General features: G+C 39.6%; 1 protein-coding gene across 5 annotated transcripts in view; it reads left to right on the forward strand.

Moving 5' to 3' along the window:
* WDR7 (WD repeat domain 7) overlaps nucleotides 1–26,232 on the forward strand; it is a 353,450-nt gene that overhangs the window by 249,893 nt on the left and 77,325 nt on the right. For all 5 annotated transcript variants that reach the window (XM_060613943.3, XM_060613948.3, XM_060613944.3 and 2 more), the window contains 3 exons: nucleotides 6,391–6,508; nucleotides 8,827–8,976; nucleotides 9,558–9,640. In XM_060613943.3, coding sequence (XP_060469926.1) covers nucleotides 6,391–6,508; nucleotides 8,827–8,976; nucleotides 9,558–9,640 — 351 coding nt within the window. The remainder of the gene's footprint in view (nucleotides 1–6,390; nucleotides 6,509–8,826; nucleotides 8,977–9,557; nucleotides 9,641–26,232) is intronic.

Here is a 26,232-nt window from a genome sequence, read left to right on the forward strand (position 1 = left end):
AAAATCTGACTTTATAAATGTATGGAAAAACTGTTGTGCTACTGGAAAACTAGACTCCGTTCTCTACGCGTTGTGGTCTGTTTATGGTTTTGTTTTCCTAGTTCATGTTGTGGGGCCTTTACTCTGAAAGAGAAGGGCAGAGCTGTTTTGGCCCCCACTGCCAAAGGTGGGCGGTCTCTCATCTGTTACTGCCACGACTGAGGGATGTTAATGAATTGCCAAAACCCACTGCTTTTCTGGGATATTCAGTTTACCAAACTTTCAAAGAGAAACGTATAGTCACTGGAAACCATGCATGCTTTGAAAGCCCCATATGTTAGAAATACTCTTTTTGAACCACATAAAGTAGAATTGGAGAAAAGGGAATTGGCATTTTAACTCAAGTTTCAACCACACTTTTAAAAATTTGAGCGGCAGGGAGTAGAAAAAAGAACACATCATACAAACAATAAGGCGCTTGAGGATTTTATTATTTAAATTATTTTTCCTGGGGCGCCTGGGTGGCTCAGTCGGTTGAGCACCAAATTCAGACTCTCACTAGTTCACGATCTCGCAGTTTGTGAGTTCGAGCCCCGCGTCAGGCTCTGTGCAGACAGCTCAGAGCCTGGAGCCTGCTTTGGATTCCGTGTCTCTTTCTCTGTCTGCAACCCCCCGACTTGTGTTCTGTCTGTCTCTCTCAAAAATAAATAAATGTAAAAAATTTTTAAATTATTTTTCGTATTCATATGACATCTATTTTTAATAGAAAGTTTATAATCTGAGGGAACATTTGACTAAATCTTGTTAGCACAGATTTTACATTACAACTCCTAGTTGTAAATGTGTACAACATATGGGAAGTAGGTCTAAAAGACAGGCACTTGTTGGGGCCTTCGCCACATTTGCGTTTAAGAAACTGATGCCACCTTTGAGTTATCAAATTTAAGGTTTAACATGACAAGAATTAACGATTCTTGATTACATTAAAGACATTTATTAGTACATCTGTTTTACCCAGAAGGGGTAAGATGGAACTCCCAGTTGTTCTGTAAGTATGCATATTCCAGATAATTTCAGTCTTTGTTCTCCATGAGCCTTGTTTTCAGTGCCCTATTACTCTTTGACTTGGTCAGCTTGGACTTCCATAACTCATACCACAGACTGGTATTGAAATTTATTTCTCGTAGTTCTCGGAGCTGGGAAGTCCAAGAACAAGGTGCTGACAAGGCAGGTCCCTTAATGAGGCCTCTTCCCTGGGCTGGTAGGCGGCTGGCTGCCATGTCGCGGTGTGCCCACCACTCGGGGACAGAGTGAGAGCAAGCTTTCTGGTGTCTCTCCAGTGGGCACAGATCTCACCGTGAGGGCCACACCCACATGTCCTCATCTGACCCTAATTATCTCTCAGAGGCTCCATCTCCAGAGACCATCACATTGGGGTGAATTTTCAGGGGACACAAACATTTAGTCCATAATACTGTTGACCATGATTTGTGGGTTGTTCTCTGAAAGTCTAAGTGGTTTTTCCCCCCCTGAATATTCTCATAGAGTATTCCTTAATTTGACAGATGGGGAAGTCTGACAATTGTAGATGGTGACATTTAACTATAGCGGTCTTACATGTAACTTTTAAAATGCTTTTACCACAATGGAGTAAGGGTTAGAACAGGATTAATGAGCAGTCATGTAAGGAATGAGCTCAGCCTGAGTGAACTATTTTTCTATTCATGATTTTTATTTACAGTATCTATCATCTCTGGTATTTCATATGGGATGTGTACACCAAAGTGCTGAGTAAAATAGAGAGTATGTCATCTCATATTTTTTAAACTAAAGACCCATCTTATAAACCTAAATAACAAATGATCTGCATAACAGCCAGATAAGCAGGATCAGATGAGAAGAGTGAGTTCTGTGCTCACATACAGATTCCAGAATAAGGCAGACACCCCTTTAATTTCAGACCTCTGAGCGTATGATCCTTCTTCATTCAGTTAGAATCCCACATTAAAATATATCACATACACAGTGCACCTTTGACTTGCAAGATAACTACATGTAGAATTAGACTTCGTCTGTTGGGACTACCAGATCAATTACTTTGACTTCATTGCCTGGTCAGTTCAGCCAAATAACTGGCTTAAGTGATTTTTTTTCCTGCCGGATTTTCCGGGTAACTTCATTTAGCACGTAACTATTCAGCTACCACGATGTCCAAGGGCTGCACTAGGCACTTTGGGGGGATACACAGGATTAGAAGGCATGGTACCTATCTGCACAGAGTTCACAATACAAAAGTAATTCATAATGCCTGGCAGAATCAGATTCAGTGCTAAGAGCCTAGAATAAATGGGTTTTGTTGTTGGGTGTTTTTGTTTCACTAGATTGTAATTGAATGCTCTAGCAATTGCAGACCAACACGCAGGCTTGAGCAAGAATTGAACAGAAGGGAGGGAGGAGAGTGTGCCAATGGGGAGAGGGTAGTGGAGAAGCATAAGCCACATACTATAGTCAGAAAAGAAATGGAATTCTAGGGACGGACTTTGAAATTATCCTGGCCTCAGGAGCATGGGTGTTGAAAAGACTGAGTTATGAGTTAGTGAAACTAGATTATGGAGGACTCAGGACCTCAAGCCAAGGAGTTTAAGATTTTTCTTAGAAGCACTGGGACCCAATGAGGTTTTTAAGCAGGTTAGCCATGAAATAAAGTTAGTGCTTTTGGAAGATTACTCTGGCAGTGGGGCATTAAGTGGACTACAGAGGAGAGAAAAGGTTTGTCTTCTTCCCCTATGCCTTGGCCACTCCTCTCTGTTCTCACACGTGAAACCTTCCATCCTGTGCACTGTGGCTATGCTGAGCCTGTGCAGAACCTTGACCTCAGAACAACAGAACCTTGACCTCAGAACCTGTGCAGAACCTTGACCTCAGAACAACAGATGTGTCCACATTGTGACGTCCTGCACTTAGGCCGTCAGACACTGATGGTGGGAATCGCTCAAATGCACACATCGACGCCTGTGCACATTGTGGGGTGTCCCTGCTTCTGCTGAAATCATGGGCAGTAGTCGTATGGGTCTTTGGTTAGCTTCCTTACCTATTACCCTACAGCTTCTCTTCCAGACCCCAAACTTGACCACTTTTCCTACCACAAGAAGTTTGCCGATTTCCCCAAATTCACAAGGTCATTTGCTGAGATGGGCTAAGGGTGATATGGGACTAGGCCTTTAACTTGAAACCAGTGACCTGCTGTTAGTTCATCTCATTTTCTTTTCACTTTGTTTCTGCTTGTGAGTCATCTTGGGCCAGAAGAAACATCTATTGTATGTATAATATAGGTGAGAGACTTGGCTGGAGGCTTTTCCATCTGCCTGCTCATTTAATCTTCTCAACAGCCTTGTGAAGTGGGTCCTCTAATAGGCCCATTCTACATACCTTGTGCTTACTCAGTCCAGGGTGGCCAAAGAGCACAGTATAAGGTTAGGGGTACGGTATCCACTCGTCACGGGTCATCCTCAGGTGAACACACACATGCATAGCCATTCATTCCCATTCTCCCCTTCTCTTTCTCCCTTCCTTCCCCCTCTTCTTGGCTTCCCACTAAACTTTTCTCCAGAGGGCACAGAGAAGGGCTGGAAGAGCAGTGGGTGGTGAGTCTGGTGGGATCCTGTTTGTGTGAGTAGAACTCCGGTTTCCAACTGCAAGAGGTCACAACAGCACACAGCTGGGAATAGACGGGACTCTTCTGCATGTATTCCGGAAGGGTCCTCCGACACTTGGCCTGCAGAAGGCAGATCCCATCCCTTAGCCACTAAGGAGGCGGTACCGCCACAGGGATGGCAGACAGGCAGCCAGAACCACGAAGTTCAGCAGGGGCAACATGTTGTCTATCACCATGTTTCCCTTGATACGATGGAGCCCATTAGGCAGTCCCGTCATTAACATATGTATCTGTGCTTCACTCGCAACCCTTACCGCAGCTCTGTAAGCTTGGTCTTCCCATTCCTGTAAAGTTGGGTCATTTGTACCACACATTAGACTTCTGTCTTCAGCTCAATTTGATCTTTTTGAGGACTGTTTGAATCCCATTTCTGCCATTTAGTACAGTTGCTTTCCATTACAACCTTCTGTCCACACCAATTGATTGACAACTGTGCGTATCTTCATTTCAATTGTGATTGACGTTGAAAAGAACAGAGCTGAAGTCCACGTGTTACCACATACCACTGGAAACCTCACTCAGGGGTGCAGTCTAGCCTTTCATCCAAAGTCGCAGAGTTTGGTCATGTGACCGACCAGTTCATTAATCCAGTTAACCACAGTATGGTCAAGCCCCTCCCCCCTTTATTTGCTCCAAAGGTCCCTGTCCTGAAAGACATCACACTACTACCTTGGCTCCTCACTGAGCTCTGGACCCAACTTCCCCTTCACAAAATGCTGATACCACCCCCTTCCTGGGCAGAGGCGTGAGGACATAGTGTAGGAAAGTTCAATTTCAAACCCAGACCTCAGGTTCCACTTCCAGTTCTTCCTCCCTGCCGTGCCTTCCAGACATGGGCCAGGCTGCCCAGGAGATAGACATCCTTTCCCCACGGCTGACTGCCAGGCAGGGGTTGTTGCCTGGGGATCTTTTCCAACTCCCAACATTCTGTGATTTTATTGATCTTAGGAAATTTGAGTTAGGTTTGCTCAGAATTATATAGTTAACATACGAGTTTTGCTGGTTTCAGCCTTTTGATAATATCAACACCTTTTTGTATTGGCGAAAGAAACATCATACAGAATCTAGAACGTGTAATCAGCTTTTGAATTTCTTAAAATGTGATCTAAACGTTACAATAATTATTAAGCAATCCAGGCCAACAGTGCTCACACGGTGAACATTTCTTTTCTGGAATTCTCAATAGTAAAGTTTAATCCAGAAAAGAAACTGGCCACCTACCCCGCCCTCCTTTACTGTTAAGCGCCTCTTTCCAGCCCCTACCGAGTACCTAGGATGTCAGGATCGTCTTTGGAGGTGATATGTTCGCCCTGGCGGGCTTCCTGTTTCTTGCACATGCACGCTATATGCGCGTACGTCCGCTCACATCTCTTTTTAGTGGTAAACATCAAAGGAATGCTGTCCACCCTCCTCTCTGAGATCCTGCTTTGTATCTACCCTCAGCTTGGAAAAAAGACTGGAGACCATTAGATGTTCAGTCAAAGATTTAAGCAATGTAGCAGTCACAAAAAAATTATAAGAGGAATTCTTTATAATCAATTTACCTTTCTGTTAACAGTGATCAGAATGCCTAATGCCTACTTATTTTCATCTAAAAGTTAAAATAATGATTCTTAGACTAATCATAGGAATATCTGTAAACTTTTTAAGAATTTTTAGTAAACATAATTCAGTTTACACGTGAAACATGCATGCTATTTAATTGGAGCAGGAAAAATCTTCATATAATTTCTTATGGGTATTTAAGTGTCGAATTTATTTAACTAGAGGGAGAAACTATGATGCATCTCTTACTGAGTAGCAAAATGCCCCTTGTGTACAGCTGATGTGTGGATCACATCCCACATTTTAATAAAAAGTCTTAACTAGTTTTCACAGTAGTCCCTGTAAAATGTACAGGAAGCCTACAACAGAAGTCATATTTAGGTTTTAGGGTTGGCAAAGGAATATAATATCACTATCCTATGAGAATAGTCTCACAGCTTGGAAAGATTTATTTCATCATGTATATATGCTTATATATAGCCTGGACAATGCCATGCCTATGATATTTATAGAGAGAAAATAAGTATCCATTAATATAATTTTTGCGTCAATACAAAATAACCATTGGCAGAACATGCTGACTAGTAGATTGGTACTAAAAGTATTGACCATGAGGTAAATTAACAGTACTGAGGTTATTTCAAACTAAAAATAATTATAAAAACTAAAAATAATTTTGCAATTTTCAGTTCTTTTGAGAATTCTATGGACAGAAGTGAATTTTGCTTCCTTTCAGATACATGTCCTTAAATGAAGCCTTTTTTGTGGCCTTACAAACAAATTATTACCTTTCATTTTTTTTTTTAGCAAAAAAACTGAAAATGCCCAGCTCAGTCTTCTTTCTTGCCTTACTCTGAGCTTTGGGATGTGCGTTCAGTACTAGTTCTTGATAATTTGTTAACAAGGCGTTTTTAACACTTTGGACAGATGCACATACTGTTTTCAATCTTCACGGTTAATTATTCGATTTTGTATTTGATGCCAGAACACCCTGACTCCTAATCACTGCTCATTGTTGCAAGTCCATTATATTCTAACTGTTTGAGTGCTCCCATTGACCTTGAACTGACATTATAAGCTGTGTCTAATCTTTTCAGTCTATATTTCTAATGCTTCTTTTCTCTTTTCCTTTTTTTCTGATCCCTGTTTAGCATCACAATGGGGCTGCCTCTTAGCCCGGCTGCTGACTCCGCCCGCTCTGCGAGGCACGCCCTCTCGCTCATTGCCACTGCCAGACCACCCGCCTTCATCACAACTATTGCCAAAGAGGTGAGGGAGCCTCTCTGGGTGCTCCACCTTCTCACTTAGAGGAATTATTAGACCTTGTGAGCTGAGGGTCCATATCCACGAATAATCTTTCCAGTTTGTTCTAGAACAACGCAAGCTAATAATCTCGTGCTGAAATGAATAGATACGAACCTGTGTGCCTGCACAGTGATTACCACGGCAATGCCTTCATTACGTGCACTTTTGTATTCGTTTTTGTTCTCAAAGTTAACTCACTTGCAAATATTTGAAATTAATTTTTCCATCTGAAATATAGCAGGCTGATTCTAATTAAAATATGCTATAGGTATTCATATTTTACAAGTATAAATTCCTGCCTGTAATCAAAACTTAACTTATTTAACATTGGCTCTTCAACTGTAAACAAAAATGTAAGTCATAAACTTGCTAATGGTTTTTCCTATTACATGTCGCAGATAAAGACTTGAATGCCGATTGATTCCCACGTTCTTAGTGTTCTAACTAATTGCCCACATCTAACTGAAAAACTAGTAAAGAACAATGAGCCAATTATAGGATCTTTCCTATGGGTCTTAGTAGTGGGAGAACAAGGAAAGGGTGATCAGCTCCTATATTTTTTTTTAAAGGTTTATTCCATTTCAGCATGAATAACGTGCAGAGTTGGTGTCCGTGGGGTATGAGCTCTGTCTGAGTTGTTTTTCCTGTAGCTATGATGAATTTTTAAAATACTAAATAAATACCTCTGAGTCTGCCCTGATAACCTGAAGCCTGCCGGGCCTGTGTCTGCCCCAGAGCCATCCTTAACAGGCATGCAGCAAATACTTGTGACGTGAAGGTAACTGGAAAGGAGGAAGGAAGGTCCTAATAGCCGGTTGTATCGGTTTATATGAAGTGATGGGACTTTGAATTCATACCTAAAATATGTAGAGTAAGGCTGTGTGTTTTTCTAAGTGTGTAAAGTGAGATTACACTGTATTTAAAATATGCATGTGTAATATTTTTATAATTTATAGATATTATATATTTATATGAAGTATATGTATGAATCAACAGATTTATTAGCCACGGAATTTTTTTTTTTTACCAGTTTTTGTATCAGTTGAATATGCATAGGTAGTAATTTTGAGAATGTTGAATAAACCTTACATCAGTCTGACCACATACACAGGTCCTATAAATGCCAGGCATAAAACTGACTCTTTAAAGAGTAAATAAGTATTTATGTTAATTGTGTTTTTGAAATTAATTTTCACCATTTCCTTATGAATATTTTTTAAGTTTATTTATTTATTTTGAGAGAGAGAACATGGGTGCATGAGTGGGGGAGGGACAGAAAGAAAGGGAGACAGAATCCCAAGCAGGCTCCACGCTGTCAATACAGAACCTGACGTGGGGCTCAAACTGACATCATGACCTGAGCTGAAACCAAGAGTCAGATGCTTAACTGGCCTAGCCACCCAAGCACCCCCACATATGAGTATTTTTAAATGAACTGTTAGAATAGCCGCGCCTTGGATTTACTGTACTCCAGCATTTGGTTAGAAAAGGTATTTTTTTAAATATTTTAATGTTAATGCTTTACGAATTGCCAGTTGACTCCCACGTTCTTAGTGTCCAACTATTTCAATGTAATAGTTAACATTTACTACTTTGTAAAAATAAGTTTACCACTTCCCTTAGAGTTTTGGAGTAAAATCCTGAAGTTCTTCTCACTGTTATTACTGACCCCTCCCCTGTCCTCATGCCCACTCCTCCATGGCTGGCCCAGCGCCCAGCACTGTTCTTCCTCCTCTGAATGATGAAGACTTACAGTCTGTATGGGAAGAAAAATCACATTGGACTTACATTCTTTACAGTGCCTGTTGTTTTTGGAGGTATATGGGAAATACGACACTTTATATGGGAAATACGACACTTACAATGATGCCTGTTAGACCGGAAGTGTTATATAAGCATCATTTGCTATTATTACTTGAGAGCAAGTCTCCTGTCTTTTGCTTGCTGGTATCTTCTAACTGCTGTCCACCTCAGCACCAGATCTACCAAATTCACAGACCTTCAGTCTGTCTTTGGAGAAATCTCATGGTAATGTTGTCTTAAGGTCTCATATAATACCCGGGAACTTAGCGAATTTTATCAGAGAATACTCGCTGAGCTTTTACTGTACTAAATACTTTTCTTTTGCAATCAAGTGTTTTCTGACCCACCCCAAGAGGTTTGTTTCTGTTGATTCTCCTCTTTCCCCTACTGTATTAACAAGTGAAAAACAAACTAGTGGCTGGGAATGCAGAACTGAGTGGAGCGTCAATCATACCTACAGCACGGAAATGTTTCCACAGGTGCACAGACACACAGCTCTTGCAGCAAATACCCAGTCACAGCAGAGCGTGCACACAACAGCTCTTGCACGAGCTAAAGGGGAAGTTCTGAGAGTCATTGAGATTCTTATTGAAAAGATGCCCACAGATGTTGTGGATCTTCTCGTAGAGGTAAGAATATCCTGCTGTAAATGTGGCAGCAACAGCCTAAATCAGATAGGTCAGTGCAATATAGAAATCAGCATTTTTATTTCCAGCATCTCAAAATGAAAGAGAGACAATTAAACGAATTAGCTTTTGTACCATTTCACAGGACCTTATTCAAATTTCGTTAACAAATCAAAATAATCGTTGTGTACGCTTACCATTCACAGGGAACTAGCCTATGTTGGAGTAATTCTTAGAAGAGTATGTCCTCTTTAATGCCTTCCATTATGAATCAAACAATATATGTAGTGTGTTTGAATAAAAGCTACCCGTATTGTAGATAAATCTGAACCACCTTTGAAGTCAACAAGTCTTGTTTCTTCCTTTTACTGTTCTTTCTTTTGTTTTTTTACAGGTAGGAGAAAGAATAGTTGATAGTATAAAGTAAATCTCCTGTAGCTTTAGTAAATATAGTGTAGTTTTAAAGTAAATATTGCAATCAAACTGTCTAGAATTTTCATGCAAATGAGGCCTAAGTGAATAATTTAAATTTTGGAAAATTAAGTATTTGAAATTAACTTTACATATGTATCTTTTCTATAAAGGTTATGGACATCATTATGTACTGCCTTGAAGGATCTTTAGTTAAAAAGAAGGGTCTTCAAGAATGTTTCCCAGCCATCTGCAGGTAAAGAAACCTTCAGTAGCATGCAAGATAAATAATTTCTTCTGTTTGTTTTAAGGAAATGCCATCAAATCATCATCATTTTTTAATTTAGTTTTTAAAGTTTATATATATATACATATACATATGTATATATATGTGTATATTTTTAAAGTTTATTTATTTATTTTGAGAGAGAGAGAGACAGAGCAGGGGGAGGGACAGAGAGAGAGAATCTCAAGCAGGCTCAGCATGGAGCCCACTATGGGACTCAAACTCACAAACCATGAGATCATGACCTGAGCCGAAATCAAGAGTTGGACGCTTAACTGACTGAGCCACCCAGGCATCCCTATTTATTTATTTTTGGGAGAGAGAGAGAGCACACAAGCAGGGGAGGGGCAGAGAGAGAATCCCAGGCAGGCTCCATGCTGTCAGCGTGGAGCCTGACATGGGGCTGGAACCCACGAACTGTGAGATCATGACCTGAGCCAAAATCAAGAGTCAGATGCTTAACTGACTGAGCTACCCCGGTGCCCCTCAAATAAATAATTTTTACTAACGAATTATTTTTGAAAAATTTTAGCAGGATGAGTTTGTAGTCTGATGCCTGCTTACATTCTGAAAACAAGGCAGCTTACAGTCAAAAACACAAATGCGATAGAACCACTATTTGAAATTGGGTCATGAAGAGATTTTCTCAAACCTTAAAAAAATGAGTAAGAGATAGCATCTATGGAATATGTGTGTGCTCTCACATTCATTACTCCAATTAACATTTCTATTAAGAAGAGAGTCTAGGAAGCCTCTGACTTAGGAGAGAAGGTACACTTTTCAGCCAAGGGAAAACTTTATGGCTCATTTTCACTGGTAAGTTTCTTTTTTTAATATAAAGATAGCAATTTCCTATGGTACTACTCAGTGTAGGTGTTTTTCCCTGGGAGAAAACTGGCCAAGAGCAGTAAAAACTTCTATAAACAATGTTGCATATGTTAAGCACAACCAATAATTTTAGATGTCTATAGCATTTAACTGTTATGAAATGAAAGTTTTTAAAATGTCAAATGTAGTCATGTTTATTTTTCCTTTAAAGTAGTTTTTGGTTCTTAAAATGTTTATAGCTTGGGGAACATTTTGTTAATTTTTTTTTTTTTTTTTTTTAACTCCAAGGGGTCAGTGGAAATAGTGCTTAAGTCTATTGAAAATCATGGTTTTTTGTAGAAAATAGAACAACCAGTTAGTCATCATTACATAATGTTTTTCCTTTTAAGACCAGTTTAGTGATTTCCTTACTTATTTTTTGCTTTTACTTTCCATTTTGCTTTCTCTGAGTGTACGGTAGCAAAAAGCTTTATTTTAGGCTGTAAGCTTAAATTTTTGCCTGAGAGTAGTGATGTTACATGATGCGTAGTTACTTCTTCTGTATCTCCTGGCATTTGAGCAAGTCTTTGCTGAATTAATTGTACTCCGTGAGTCTTCCAATATCTACAGTAGACTTTATATTGTAGTCTCGTCATTTTGCTGTTGCTGAGTCACAGCACCCAGAAATGAAACCAAGAACACCTACACGAAAAGATTATGCTGGAATATACATGTGTACAGATATGTATTTTCTTGTGGTACAGATTAGGCATGTTAGAACGCAGTAATTTTTTAACACCATGCCACATTAATTCTGGTTTGCGTTCCTTTTGTTAAAAATCGTATGTATAAAATCTTTTCACGCAGTTAATTGGTAAGAGTACATGTAGCTGTTATATTCCCAGTCACTCATTCTCTAAGGACATGCCTATGTGAAATGGACACTGGGGTGTCACTTTACAGATGTGATGATTATTGCAGAGCTGAATGTTAGCAAAGCCTTCCTTATGGCGTCCGTCACGGCGAAGTAAATAAGCGTCCTGAAGTTAACGTGACAAAATTGTTCGGTGTTTAAAGGGCCTGTCTTTGCCCTTGCTGGAATCCTGCCTGCCTCCCAAGTGGCACCCTCAGTTCCTTCAGTCGCCCTAGTTTACCGGAGTCCGCTTTTTTTGCTGGTATCTCATTGCCAAAGAGTAAGGGTTCTGCTGGATTGCTAAGGAGGCATGCTCAGTAGCAGGTTTTTCTGATTTGGCAGAAAGCAATTGTATTTTGTTTATTAATTTAATAACGTGTATTGCACACCTACTGTGTATCAAGTATAGCTAGGCCCTGGGGCTACCATGAGGAATGAGATGGTATCCTCACGGAGCCCACAGGGTCTAATAAGGTCAGTACTTATTAAGGTGAATAATTCCAGGGTGCTGTGTTATGTGCTAGAGTAGAATTACATACCAGAGAGAGGGTTGGGGATATGGAAGGCTTAGAAAGTTTCACAGATGAGAAAGCAGAATAATAATAACAACAACAATAATAACAATAATAATAATTAATAATAATAATAGAATCTGGGGAAGTTTCATAAAAGGGAAGGCAGACTAATAATGCTCTCCTTCTATTAAAGGAGAAAAATGTTTTGATAAAAGTGGCTGCCAAACAATTAGAAGGATTTGTCTCCCACAAGGGTTTAAGTTGGTGGGGGCAGAAGTGGTGATGGGTTCTGGGAGAGCTTCACAGAAGAGTTAGCGGGGTGAGCTTCACAGAAGGAACAGGAGTGTGCCATCGGGAATTGCAGAAAGAACCAGACCAGTAGATGTCTGGAGATACAAAAGTACAGCGAGAGTTTGGCAAATGCTGGGTGGTAGTGGCCGGAATGTAGGTTGAGGATGAAAGTCTAACATAGTGCCAGAGTCTAGGGCTTTGAATTCCATACAAAGGAATTTGGCCATTATTCTGTAAGTAATGGAGAATCAACAGAGTTTCAGTGAAAACATGTAGTTCTTTGGCCAGAATGTAGTTGATAAGACACAATCGTATGAAACTTCAGATTTATAACAAACAGTTGTTAGCTACCTGTTAAGAAATTATATTAGATATTACTACAGCTGTGAATATATAAGCCACATAGGCCCATTTATGTGAGAGTCAACCCATAAGCAAAGAAAGATGATTAACAATATAAGGTTGTGGATTATACTAAATGTTTGTTAGAATAGGCAATAAATTATGGAGGACTTCAGAGAACATTCAGCTCAGATGGGACCTCAGAAGTTTTACAGATGCCATGCTACCTATTGGCTGATTTGCACTAGGTTGATAAATGAACAAAAACAAAGATACCAACATATCAACAGAAGTTAAAATTATTTTATTGAGTAGCTGCCATGTCTATGCCATTGTACTCGGTGCCTTACGGCGCTTATGAGCCCTCTACTTATAAATGCCCTTCACTAAATATGAAACTGCAGTCAAAGTCAATGATGTGAATATCTGTGGTCCAGTCAGGTGGCATTTGTTTTTAAAATCTTTATATAATATTGTAGTCTTTTTTGTTGTTGTTGTTCATTTTTCTTCTTTCCTTTACCCGATTATAAAGACGCTATGGGTTTTAGCTTAGGCTAACTTCTGTAATGTTGCTATATACCAGCATTTAGTTGTTATGGCTGCTAGATCAAATCTTAAAAAGGTGTTAAAAAAAACTTCATTTAATGTTATTTTTAAGTGACATGTTTGTCAAAGCACCCAGGAGAATGCTCGTGATTTAGATATTCAGAGAATGTTAGTTTCCTATGGGTCTCTCTATCTTAACAATAATGTAAACACCAAAACGTATATAAGAAATTAGTTAATAAGGATTTGAAAGTATTTTATAGGCATAAAGAGTATACAGAATGGCATTATTTTCGTATATGTAAAAATTGGTTTACTTCTCAAAATATTAAATAATTTTTAATCCATATTACAAAGGTGAGTCTAACATCTAAAGTTAGGAGCTAATGTAGTATTCTGAAGTCATCAAATATTTAAAAATCGAAAGTACTTTGACTTGGGTTATACATAAAATTCAGTTTCCTGTGAGTACTGCAAGGAAGTAGCATCATCGAACGCTGAATAAGCCTGAGATTGGTTTTCTTGGCTTTTTGTTTTGTTTTTTAAACTTGACTGATATGCATCTGTGTTTTGAATTTTCAGTTCAGGATTTTAAAATTTTAATTAAAATTAACACTCTGACATTGAATTGGCAGTTTCTCTAAGATTTTCCTTATTGTTGGCAATTTGGCAGTTATTTCGCAGGTTGCATGTTACAATAAAATTTCCATTTTACTGTTGTCCTGAAAGTCTTGGGTTTTAGCTTAGGGTGGTCTCTGTATGTTGTTATATACCAAGAGTCAATCTTATTCGGGTTTGCTTATTGATTCATTCATTCATTCAGATTTATTAATGGTTATATAACTCCACATGCAATTTAATGAATGGTGAATTCATCTACTCAGTTATATTGTTAGCCGAATTTCTTTGCTCTCTGACATATTTATTCAAACCTATTTATTTAAAGTTCATTTATCTTGCGAGAGGGTGCCACGCGTGCATGCGGATGGGGGAAGGGGCAGAGAGAGAGAGAGAGAGAATCCCACGCAGCCTCTGCACACACTGTAAGCTCGGAGCCCAATGCGGAGCCCATCCCACCAACTGTGAGATGGTGACCTGAGCCGAAATCAAGAGTGGGGCACTCAAGCTACTGAGCCACCCCTGCGCCCCTATTCAAAACATATTTAAGATTTAAGTTACAACTTGTAAATTCACTGAAAGAAAGAAGGAGTGATACAAAAAGTTTGATTTTCCTAATTTTGTTTAAATAATAGCTTTTCTGTTAACTGTTAAAAGTTTTTTCAATATCGTCTGCTTGAAAGTAGAAATGCATTAGAACACACGCCAGCAAAATTTGATAGACACTCCTCCTTATCACTGACCGAAAAAGCCCATTGCTGATTTTATTAAAACATGAGGTTACAGCAAGGTATAAAAGCATAATTTGCTAAGGGTAAGCCCTAAATTTGAATGTAAGCTTAGTAGCTAGTGTGCAAAGAGGGGCAGACCACCCATCCCTAAGTGTTCGTCTGATAGAACACTTATTCAAAACAAGCATGACTCTAAGCTTGAGATCAGGATGCAACTGAGAGTCGTCATATAAAAGACATAAAACATATATGCAGTTTATAGACCCTGCAGTTTTGGAGATTTCGTGACTCTCGAGAATGTGTTAGAAGGACGCTCACACAACTAAATATTAAACAAAGTATGATCAGTGCTCATTAGTTGAGAGAACTAGGGGCGCCTAGTTGGTTGAGCATCCGACTTTGGCTCAGGTCATGATCTCACAGCTCGTGAGTTCTAGCCCTACGTCAGGCCCTGTGCTGACAGCTCGGAGCCTGGAGCCTGCTTCAGATTCTGTGCCTCCCTCTCTCTCTGCCCCAACCCACTCGCATTCTGTCTCTGTCTCTCTCAAAAATAAATAAAAACATTAAAAAAAAAAAAAAAAAAGATGAGTTGAGAGAACTAAGGACCCAGCTGAGAAGGTGAAATGTGAAAACCAGCATGGAGTACGCACTCCCAGTCAGGCCCTGGGGGGAGTAATGATCTCTAAGTGTGGTTCCTAGACTGTCTTCAAGAGAATTATCTGATTTCTAGGATCCACCTGAGAGACACTACCTCAGCCTGGTGCGAAGCCTGGGAAGCTATACTGAGCAGCCTGGTGATTGTTAAATACACTCACGTTTGAAAATGAGTACTCTAATAATCCACATTGAGAAACACAAAACCTGAGTCCTTGTTCTTGATGACTATGTTCTGTTATACAAAACCGTGGACCCTTGAATGTTTATTGGTTTGTATATCGAATAAACTCAGAGGAACTCCAAGGAAGCACCTGAAGACATTCCTTCACTTCCTCGGTTCTAGTCATGCACCATTAGTTTTCAGAGTTGCCCTTAGACTGTATCACACAGTGCCTGCCAAAGACGTTAACTTCCCACTGGTCATTGATTGGCTTTTATCTAAAACTCATTTGGAAAAAAAAAAAAAAAAACAAAAAACAGAAAACTTAGGAGCTAGTTTAAAAAACACATAGTCCATCAAAACGCGTGTTCCATTTATTCCTCTACATGTTCTAATTTATATGCCAAGAGTAAATTAAACTGTCAGAGAGCTGCCTTGTTCGGACCGCATGTCTGGTCTCCTTGGCAGTTCTGTGCCCAAGTTCCTCTTCAGCGTCATGGCTGCAGTCACGTTGAAGAATCTTCCAAGAGGGTGTCATATGAAGATCGCCGGTGCATTGATTGTAGGGATCAATGCTGATGTCCCCAGCACTTTGCTTACTGTCCCTTCTGTGAAGACTCAGGACATTTCTTTTAAACTTGGATAACAAGCACTTTTTGTTCGTTTTGTCCTAAGGACCCAGTATGTGTATTGTTTTTTGTGTCTGTTCTTTCTTCTACATAACCAGGGTTAATTTTGCTTTGGCCCTTAGGTAGCTCAAAGCCAGATCTTTGCCTGATTTTCAGTAAGTCATGAAAGTGACTTACGTCACCCATATTATATCTTTCCTCGTCGTCACACCTCAGATGGCTTTCTTTTCTGCCTTTTTACTGGATTATGGTGTTCCATATAAGCTTCCCTAAGTCCTTTGTGTAGTATGTGACTATATATGTATGTATGTGTATATGTGAAATGGACACATATCTTAAATTTTACTTCAAAAGCCATGGAAACAAAAATAATTGTATGCATAATACCAGTGATGATTATCTTCTAAACATTTTGTAAAAAGTCTTTCTATTAACTGCAATATCCTAGATCTTCATGGAGTAGTTTATGTATCTGTAGATACTCTCCTATATTATTTAGTGAAAGATCCAAAAATCGCATTATTTTAACTGCTGTATAAACTTTATAGTCATAGATTTAAATATTTCCTAATAATTCACATTTTGGTTCCAGGGATGTTATTAATAATATAGAAGCATCCATTAATAATAGAAGAAAATTACTTAAATTTCACTGCCCTTGAGAGACTGTAGCACACACATCCTTCAAAGAACCATTACACAAAATAGTTCGGTTGCCAGATTTTTCATCACTGTAACAAATAAGGCTATATTATTATATAGGAAATACACTGCATTCTTTTTAGAACACAGATACATTATCAGTAAGATTCTTGAAACAGTGAATTACTTTTATATTTATGAATGAGCCGAATCAGAGGTACAGTCAGGTAACTTATTTAAGAAATGAATTCCTCCAGATTCTCGCCTGTCTCACTCGCCTTTGCTTCGCCATCATCAGGCTCCTACATGAGGCCTCATCCGGCCCTCTGGATAATTGTTGTTAGAGGCAGAAGTCCAGAGGGTTCTGAGTAATTTATGTTTAATTGCCTGGACTAGAAAAAATACAGCATCCTTAGTTAAAAATGCCCTAGACGCTAAGAAAGTAGAACCGACTTTTTTCAAGGAGTGGAGGATATGCATCACTGAAGTTTCTTCAGAATTTCCTTTTTAAAATGTAGTTACCAACTGCTGTGTTGCTGAACTTGAATATCCTTGTGAAGTCCCTCATACAACAGACCATCAGCAACACTGAGCATGCCATGTTTGATTCAGTTTGATTAATCAACCTCTGTTGGTCACCGTATAAACACTGACTCATTCTCCATGGCTATATTTGATACAGTAACCTAAAAAATCAAAGTGCAGAAATGCACAGGTGTTCCTGAACTAAGAGAAAAACAGTATACCACACATACATGCGACATGTACCTGTTCTAAAGTGAATACAGGTGTGTTATTCATTTTGTAAAAATATTCTTTTGCTAGTCTCAGAATAAAAAAAATTAAGCTCTTGGAAGCTACTGCCTATCAAAGCTCCATTAGAAAAGAAAAGAAAATACCTCCGGAAATATAACGTAATTATAATGTGATGTTTAAATTTAAGACTGTTATGTTCTTGTGTACCAATAGTGACAAAATGCATAGCACACAAAGGATTAGGGATTTAATAATGAAATTGTGAGTTGATGAGAAAATATGATTATATTTGGAGATATAAAAAGTTCCAGGATTTTTTCATAGCAAAAATTACATACATATGCCTCTAAATGCAATTTTTAGTCACTTACAACTCCTCAGTTAGGCACATTATAAGTAGCTTGGAGGGGCTTTTGTATCTACTTCCTTTAGAGTGCCCTTAGCAAAAAGTAACCAAAAGCCGTAGGCCCCAGAATTCCCGGATAGATCCTTATTTCATGCATTTTTATTTTAAGTTGAAGCAATCGATTTGAAATATAACTAAGAGTGATTGAACTTTTATGCTTTTGAAAGACTTGTCAAATAAATTCACAGATTCAAAAGAAATCTTTTGTTGGGCTCTGTCCCAATTTTTGGTTCAGAAAGTATGAACTCTTGACATAGGCACTCGATAGCGGAGTGTGGATAATGATACCAGCTCTGCCACTTAATATGTTGAGTCCTTAATTTCCACAAAATAAACGACACCTGTCATTTCACCTAAGCAGTGGCCTGGCTGCATTATTTTCATAGAATGACAAGTTGTAGAATGGTGAACCTGAAAAGGAACTTATGTCACACATTATGTACTCCTGTCCTTCATTTTACAAACGGACAAATGTATGACTTTTTATGCTGACAGTGAGACGAAAATAAAGCCCAGCTCTGCTCAACAGATCCCACACCTGCTCTGTGTCCTGCAGAGGAGAGAGTCCACGGGCGTGCACACATCAGGCGACACACAGAGTTGGGCCATCTTATCAGAGGGCGACATGGCTCCTGTTGTGTTCCAGGCGCTGGTCTCTTCCTGCCTCACTCTCATTCCATCCTCTTTCCCCATCTTGGACTGTGCTGTCTGGAGAACCCTGCTGTCACTGTGTCTTCTCTTCCCTCTGGCACCTTGTCGTCAGCCTGGACGCAGGCTCTGTTATCTCCCATTGAACAATCCTCCCTTCCTTCCATGTATCACCTGTCTGCTGCCTGGTCTCTCTTCTCTCCTCTGCCAGGAAAAGGAGTCTGTACTCTATTTGGTCACCTCTCGCGCCCTCTTGGCCCACTCTGATCTGATATTTGCCCCCACTATTTTGCTTACCTCTCTCTCTATCCCTCTGGTTAAACTTTTTTGATTGTCCAATGTTTTTTAATCTTCAGGAACTCTCAAACTTTTTGGTCTCAGAACTCCTTAAAAAGTAAAGACCCAAAAGAGTTATTTGAAATACTGAATGCAGTTCGTGTTGATATAACAACATATTTTTATGAAAAATAACTACTTTGCAAAACAAACCAAAACAAAAACCCTGAAAAAGTAGCATTGCTTAACATTTTTATAGATTTCTTTCATGTCTGGCTTAATAGGAGACAGGTGGATTTTCACATCTCTGCCCGTCTTTAATCTGTTGCCATATGTTGTTTTAAATGAAGTACGTGGTGAAAAATCTGGCCTCACAGAGACATAGAGTTGAAAACAGGAGGAACATTTCAATAGCATTTTAAGATGATTTTGCATCTTCTTTAGCAGGTCACTAAAACTCAACATGTAGTCATTTTTAAAGGTTAGCTGCAATGTAGACTCTGTAATCATAACAAACTTTTCATATTGTGATATTTAATCCGTTGGTATATCTTTGAGAGGGTCTTTCCCCTCTGGGTGACTTTATAACATTACGCATCTGCCTTTGGAAAACATTGGTAGCTGAATTTGGGGGATTGTCCATATATTGTTACATTGCAGCCCACATTATCAAAACACTTGGCTAATATTACCGTTGATCTCATCAAAAAGTCAGTGAGAATCGGGAAGTTAGAACTCTAATTTTTACCTGCGAGCATCAGTTTTATCATTGACAGCAAATTCTGTCGGTGGTTTTTCTGGACAGGAATAAAGTAGTTCATTTTCGAGAAAATGTCTGCCGAATGCTCAAGTCCAAATATGCACAGCGTGTCTCTGGGTCGTACGTTCAAGCACGAATGGTGTCGTGTGAAGAACAGCTGGTTTGTAGCTTTTGCACCTCAGCCCTGCCAGCGTTCTTTCCTGACACGACCGTCAGGCTTCAGCGTATGCCAGAAGTGCTTTCTGCACGCTCGCCATTGGATCACACTGCATATTCAGTTCAACACTGAACTCGTTTAGTTCTCCTTACTGCCAGCGCGTGGCTGCGGGAACGTAACAACGGCCGGTAGAGTTTGGTGCCGCGGCCTTGACTCAGGCCGCCGTGCCAGCAGCTTTACTTTTCACTGCTTTTACATCATCAGAGCAGCGTCAACGCAATGAACAGGTCAAGTGACATCTCAGTATCTTCCAGAAGTAGTTTTGCTCTCGCAAACTTCCTGCCAGGAGCGCGAGGCCCCCATCCGCAGATCCCCCTTTGAGAACCGCTGATTTAGCAAACTAGCCTTTTGTTGGACCGAAGCGTGAAACTTACTTCTTCTTAATTAAAACTCTCATACGTACTTTGAGCACCCCTTATATCCCAGAGATAGAAAGGTTACGTCATAACCTTTCCTGGGACCCAGCGCCTGGGGAGGAGGTGGGCTAGACTTGAGAAAGACCAGGGATTAGCTTCTCTGAGGCTCCATACAAATCCTAAAATCGATTCTACGTGCTTGCTTGCTTGCTTGCTTACTTACTTAATTTATTTATTTATTAGGATTTTTATTTATTTTTTTATTTAAATATGAAATTTATTGTCAAATTTTTTGTTTCCATACAATACCCAGTGCTCATCCCAACAGGTGCCCTCCTCAATACCCATCACCCACCCTCCCCTTCCTCCCACCCCCCTTCAACCCTCAGTTTGTTGTCAGTTTTTAAGAGTCTCTTATGTTCGACTTACTTTAAAGGATGCTTTACTTTCCTGCTTTCCTCACTCTGCCCACAGCGCAGTGCTGCTCTTAGAAGAGGGCCTCCTTGGGGCGCCTCGGTGGCTTAGACAGTTGAGCGTCCAATTTCAGCGCAGGTCATGATCTCATGGTTCATGAGTTCGAGCCCTGGATCTGGCTCTATGCTGACAGCTCAGAGCCCGGAGCCTGCTTCAGATTCTGTGTCTCTCTTTCTCTCTGCTCCTCCCCTGCTCATGCTGTGTCTCTGTCTCTCTCTCTCTCTCAGAAATAAATAAACATTAAAAATTTTTTTAAAAAGAAGAAGAGGGCCTCCTTAAAGAGCCCTGGACATGGGGTGCAACTCAGAGCACTGTGATATATACTACCTGGCGGCAAAACTCCCCACCAGTTAGGACTCACGTTACAGGTGATATTATATTAAATGGGTTAGACCTGCATTTCTTGAAATCGCAGTCTCAAATTCAGCGTGCTGATAGCACCTCAGTCTTTTTTCTCTTCCTTGAATAGCGCCACGCTTACTTCTTGGAACTTCTGTTCCCGCTGCTCCCTCTGGCGGAACACTCCTCGTTCAGATCTTGATGTGGCCTCTTTGGTCTCATCATTCAGGTCCACTCCCCCGCCCTCCCCGTCTCACACACCCTCCTCACCATCGCCATTTTATCTCATAGAGTTTATATCATCTGAAGTCACCTTGTTCATATTGACGCTTAGTCGCTAGGTGTGTGAGAACAGGGGCCTTTTCTGGTTGCTTTCCTGTTGTGTTCCCAGCAACCCTAGCCATTGGGGGAACGCACTCCAAGACTCTGAGCCTGCAGGGAGGCTTCAGAGGATCGCCCCTGGGACAGGGGGGTAGTGCAGGCACGCCCAGACCTCTCCACCCTCTTGCCTCAGAGGATCCATCCCTGGGATAGAGCGAGGGCAGGCACACCCGGGCCTCTCCTTCACCCCCTCTCACCTCTCCCATTGCAGCCTCACCTTCTCAATTTCTTTCCTGCCTCTTCCCAGTCCTAAATCTTGCCTCATCCTGTTGATTTCAAAGTTACCCTGTAGTCTCTTCTTAGCAGCCTAAGTGCTTATTAAGTGTTTAGCTTGCTTTTGTTTCATCGAAACCAAATTCTCAAAGTACAGAATATATATGAAATCTTAAGATCTATATTCTGTATACACAAACACACACACACACACAAACACACACACACACACACCTATATATATATGTGAGCGAGAGAATGAGAGCAAGCCTACTTTTTCAAAGATAGACACTATGTCAACAATTCTCAACCCTTTTTAAGGTCTCAGGACCCCTTTATACTTACAAATTATTGAGAACCCCCCAAAATTTTTGTTTATGTGGATTATACCTGTCAATATTTGGCATGTTAGAAATTAAAATTAAGAAATTTAAAAGTAACCCATTAAATGTTGATGCAAATAACATTTTAATGAAAAATTATATTTTCCAAGACACAGCAAATTAGAAGAATGGTATTGTTTTGTTTTTTCCAATCTACCATTAATAGAAGCCTGCCATATTCTCCTATCTGCTTCTGCCTGTGATAGTTCACATCCTGTAGCATTTGGAAAAGCCAACTATACACTCGTGAAAAAATGAGAGTGAAAAGGGAAAATAGCATCTTAGTGTTCCTGTGAAAGCAGGTCCAAAGCAGAACGTGCTTTAAGAACGGCCACTCTAAGAGTGGCTGTGGGCTGCCTTCAGTGGCAGATGGGTTCTAGATTGTGGGGGCCCCTGCCTCTGCCACACCCAACTGGACAGCCTCGGGCATGTCTGTGGGCTTCAGTTTCCTCCTCTATAAAATGAGAGGCTTCCTAATAACCTGAGGCAAGATACAACTCAAAAATGTTAAAAATTGTTCCTCATTACTGACTTATTAATATATGATTACCAGTCATTCTATCTCATGATAAAGTTCTGAAACATGTTATGTCATATGCTCCTCATATAGGAATGCTACAGCTGCTTTAATGCCTTCCCTAAAATTCTTAGAAGTAATTATCAAATCTGAACCTACACTAGATTATTTAATGAACAAAAGACTCAACTAATATGAAAAGTAAGTTAAATATTTTAAAAAGAAGAAACAAGGAATTCCTGTTTTATTATGATATTTGTGTTAGCCTGATAAAGTTTTGTGGAAAAAGCCACTTAGGTAGAAGTCAGAGCATAGGTTTCACATAGTATCACCATTGCGCTTTTAACAGCATATTATTTATGGTACTTCTAGACAATGAAACATTCAGCGCTAAAAAGAAATGAACTGTCAAGCCATTAAAGATATGAAGGAACTTTAAATGCTAATTACTAAGTGAAAGGAGCCAATCTGAAAAGGCTACATACTGGGTGATTCCAACTATTTGACATTCTGAAAAAGAAAGCTGTGGAGTCAATAAAAAGATCAGTGGTTACCAAGGGTTAGTGGGAAAGAGAGGATGAATGGGCAGAGCACAGAGGATTTCTAGGGCAGAGAACCTACTCTGTGTGGTACTGTAATGGTGGATATATCATTATACATTTGTCCAAACCCCTAGAATGTACGATACCAAGAGTGAATCCTAATGTAAACTCTAGACTCTGGCTGATGATAATGTGTCAATGGAAGTTCATTAGTTGTAAAAAAAAAAAAAAAAAAAAAAAGTACTACTCTTGGAAGGTAGATGTTGATAATGAGGGAGTCTGTGGGGGGCCAGGAGTATATGGGAAAACTCTGTGCATTTTCTGCTCAGTTTTACTGTGAAACTAAAACTGCTCTGAAAAGTAAAGTCCACTTCTTTTAAAAGCATATAATTATTCATTATAAAAAATCAAGAAATCAATATGAACTTAAGTGATGTGTAATGTTGAGCCTTCAGTATTTATTTTTGGTGACAGCGTATCATTCTCAATCATTCAGTGATGAGAAATTTTAATTAGTCACTCTGATATGGCTTATACCGTCTAATTATTTTAAATAACACTAGATGGTGTTTATTTTTAGGATTGAAAATTAATATGAAAAGAAAATATTTTAATTGACTGGGTTTTGCCATGTAAATGATAAATCTCAGTACCCAATTCCAAAATTAGAAAAAAGGAATCACTGAAGAAATAGGACTCAGTAGGGGTGCCTGGGTGGCTCGGTCGGTTCATCTGCCTCTTGATTTCGGCTCGGCTAAGGTCAAGATCTCCTGGTTTGTGGGTTCAAGCCCTGCATTGGGCTCTGTGCTGTCAGTGCTATCTGCCGATAGCACAGAGCCTGCTTGGGATTCTGTCTCCTTCTCCTTCTGCCCTTCCCTGCTTGCTCTCTCTCTCTCTCTCTCTCTCTCTCTCTCTTAAATAAAAATAAACTTAAAAAAAATAGGGGTCACTAAATGGAGTTCAGTTGATTTAACAAAGGAAAATATTTTTTAAGCAATTGTGTGGCTTTTCGCGATTAAAATTTTCTGAAAGCATTTTAGAATTTGTTCACTTATTCAGCAGACATTTAATGTGTGCCTGCTCTGTATACGGGGCTGTGCCGAGTCAGTGCGGGCTGCCCGGCTACATCTGGTCAGTCAGGCACTGCACTGTCGCTGCTTCAAAAGCCCTGAAGTTGGCTTGGCAGAGGCAGGATGGTGAAGCAGAGAAATGTCACGGTGCTACGGTAAGAGGGCGCCTGGGACACATAGAAGAGTTCCAGGTGGTATGACACAGAGGAGGGACCAGGTAGTAGTGTAGTTGGAAAAAGGAGAGTTGGTGATGCCTCAGCCGAGTTTACAAAGATGAGTAGATGTTTATCAGGGAGACCAATCCTTCTGACTCCAAAATCTGAGCTACTTCCACATGCAGAATTGGTGGTCATTGAATGAAATCTTACGTTAAATGTGATGGTGAATCTCTGACTGATGAGTCAGGGCTCACTTTGCAGAAATTACGGTGTGCATTCTTCTGCGTTACATGTTTCATTGCCAAGAATGAAGAAGTTTTCAAACAATCTGTGCATAGACCAGAGCAAATATTTAACGGCGTGAATACTTGGATTTCTTAGTACATATTAGAGACTCGTAGTAGTAAGGAGGAAACTGTAAAGGGCTCAGGATATAAATTACTCTAATTTACTGTAAATGGAAAAATCGTCTGCATTTTAGGAGTATTGACATTGAATTCTTTTTATTTAAATCTTTTTTTAATGTTTTACTTATTTTTGAGAGAGAGAGAGACAGAGAGAGAGAGACAGAGTACGAGCAGGGGAGGGGCAGAGAGAGAGGAAGACACAGAATCCGAAGCAGGCTCCAGGCTCTGAGCTGTCAGCAAAGAGCCTGACGCAGGGCTCAAACTCGTGGACCGTGAGATCATGACCTGAGTTGAATTTGGATGCTTAACCGACTGAGCCACCCAGGAGCCCCTTGAAATTTAAAATGTTTTTGGGGTGCCTGGGTGTCTCAGGCAGTTAAGCGTCTGACTCTTGATTCACCTCAGGTCATGATCTCACAGTTCATGGGATCGAGCACCATGTTGAGCTCTGTACTGACAGCACAGAGCATGCTTGAGATTCTTCCTCTCTCTGCTCCTCCCCTGCTCACACACACTCTCGCCAAGTAAATAAATAAGCATGAAAAAATAAAATGTTTTTGTGGTTTTGCTGGATTTAACTGATTATCTCTAAGCTGACTTTTGTTGGGAAAAGTATGATCTTCTATAGAAAATGTACTTTATGTTAAAACACTTTTAGTTGCTCATGTCCTCTAAATGTAATTATTGTTTACCAACAGTTGTTTCCATTAAAAGATACCAGAACTGTGGCACATCATACTGCCGTTAAAAAGATTGAGGTCAATCCATTTCTACTGATATAGAAAGGTATCGGTAGAAGAGAAACTAGCAAAGTTTCGGAAGAGTAGGTAAAATAAAAGCATTTTTTGAAGAAGAAAACTATATGTAAGGATCAATATGCACGCACGTACACGTACAATACATATGAAAAGGAAAAAAAAAATCCTGGGAAAAGCATTTCCCTTGAGTGCCTGGGGTGCTGGAGGAGATTGGTGGTCAAGGGTAACTTTCCTTCCTTAACTGTTTATTTGTCTATATTCTCTGGGTTTCTTTTTTACAATGAGTGTGTATTTCTTTAAATTTGTTATATATTAGAAAATTCAAATAAAAATAATAATAATCATTGGGAAAACATTAAAGCTATAACAGATACACACACACAAAAAAAAAAACAAGGTAAAATAAGTAGTTTTGAACTGAATGAGGAAAAAAATCTAGACAGAAGAATGAAAAGTCTATATTTTCAGAGCCAGTTTACGTTTTCTTAAACTTTGTTATTATGTAGACAGACTGATTGATCCTCTTTTCAAGTGAAAAGCTGAATCAGCTCTATTCACCCTAAATGGCACTTAGAATCCAGTAAGGAGATGAACACTGTCTACTTTAGAACAGTGCATGAGCTCATTTTTCTAAAAAACTCCTCTAAACCTGTGGTTTGTTCTTATCCCATATGGTGATAACAATAATGGAATGTAAAACAGCTTCTGTCCTAACTTCCAGGAAAATTCTTAAATTGGTTACCATTTTGTAGTCCTCTTTTTACAATAAATAATTATAGATGTTACTCGTATGCTCGGGTGAATAGAAGTCCCCGTAAAACCATTTTAGTCCACTTCCCTGCTCCTAAGAAAAACTCCCCAACAGATGGCTGTCTTTCAGTATTAAAATTCTTCGTAGAACAAACCTCTGCCACTTCTGGGGAGTATTCCATTCCACTGTATCACAGGAAGAATATTTAATTTTCAGACTGTTTGAAATGATATAAAGAGTTTCAAACCAAAACCCCTGTTGTTTGTATTAGCAACTTGGAGCTGAAGCTCAAATAATTT

This window comes from Panthera onca, chromosome D3 (assembly GCF_046562875.1).
Source record: "Panthera onca isolate mPanOnc1 chromosome D3, mPanOnc1 haplotype 2, whole genome shotgun sequence".
Classification (NCBI taxonomy): Eukaryota; Metazoa; Chordata; class Mammalia; order Carnivora; family Felidae; genus Panthera; species Panthera onca.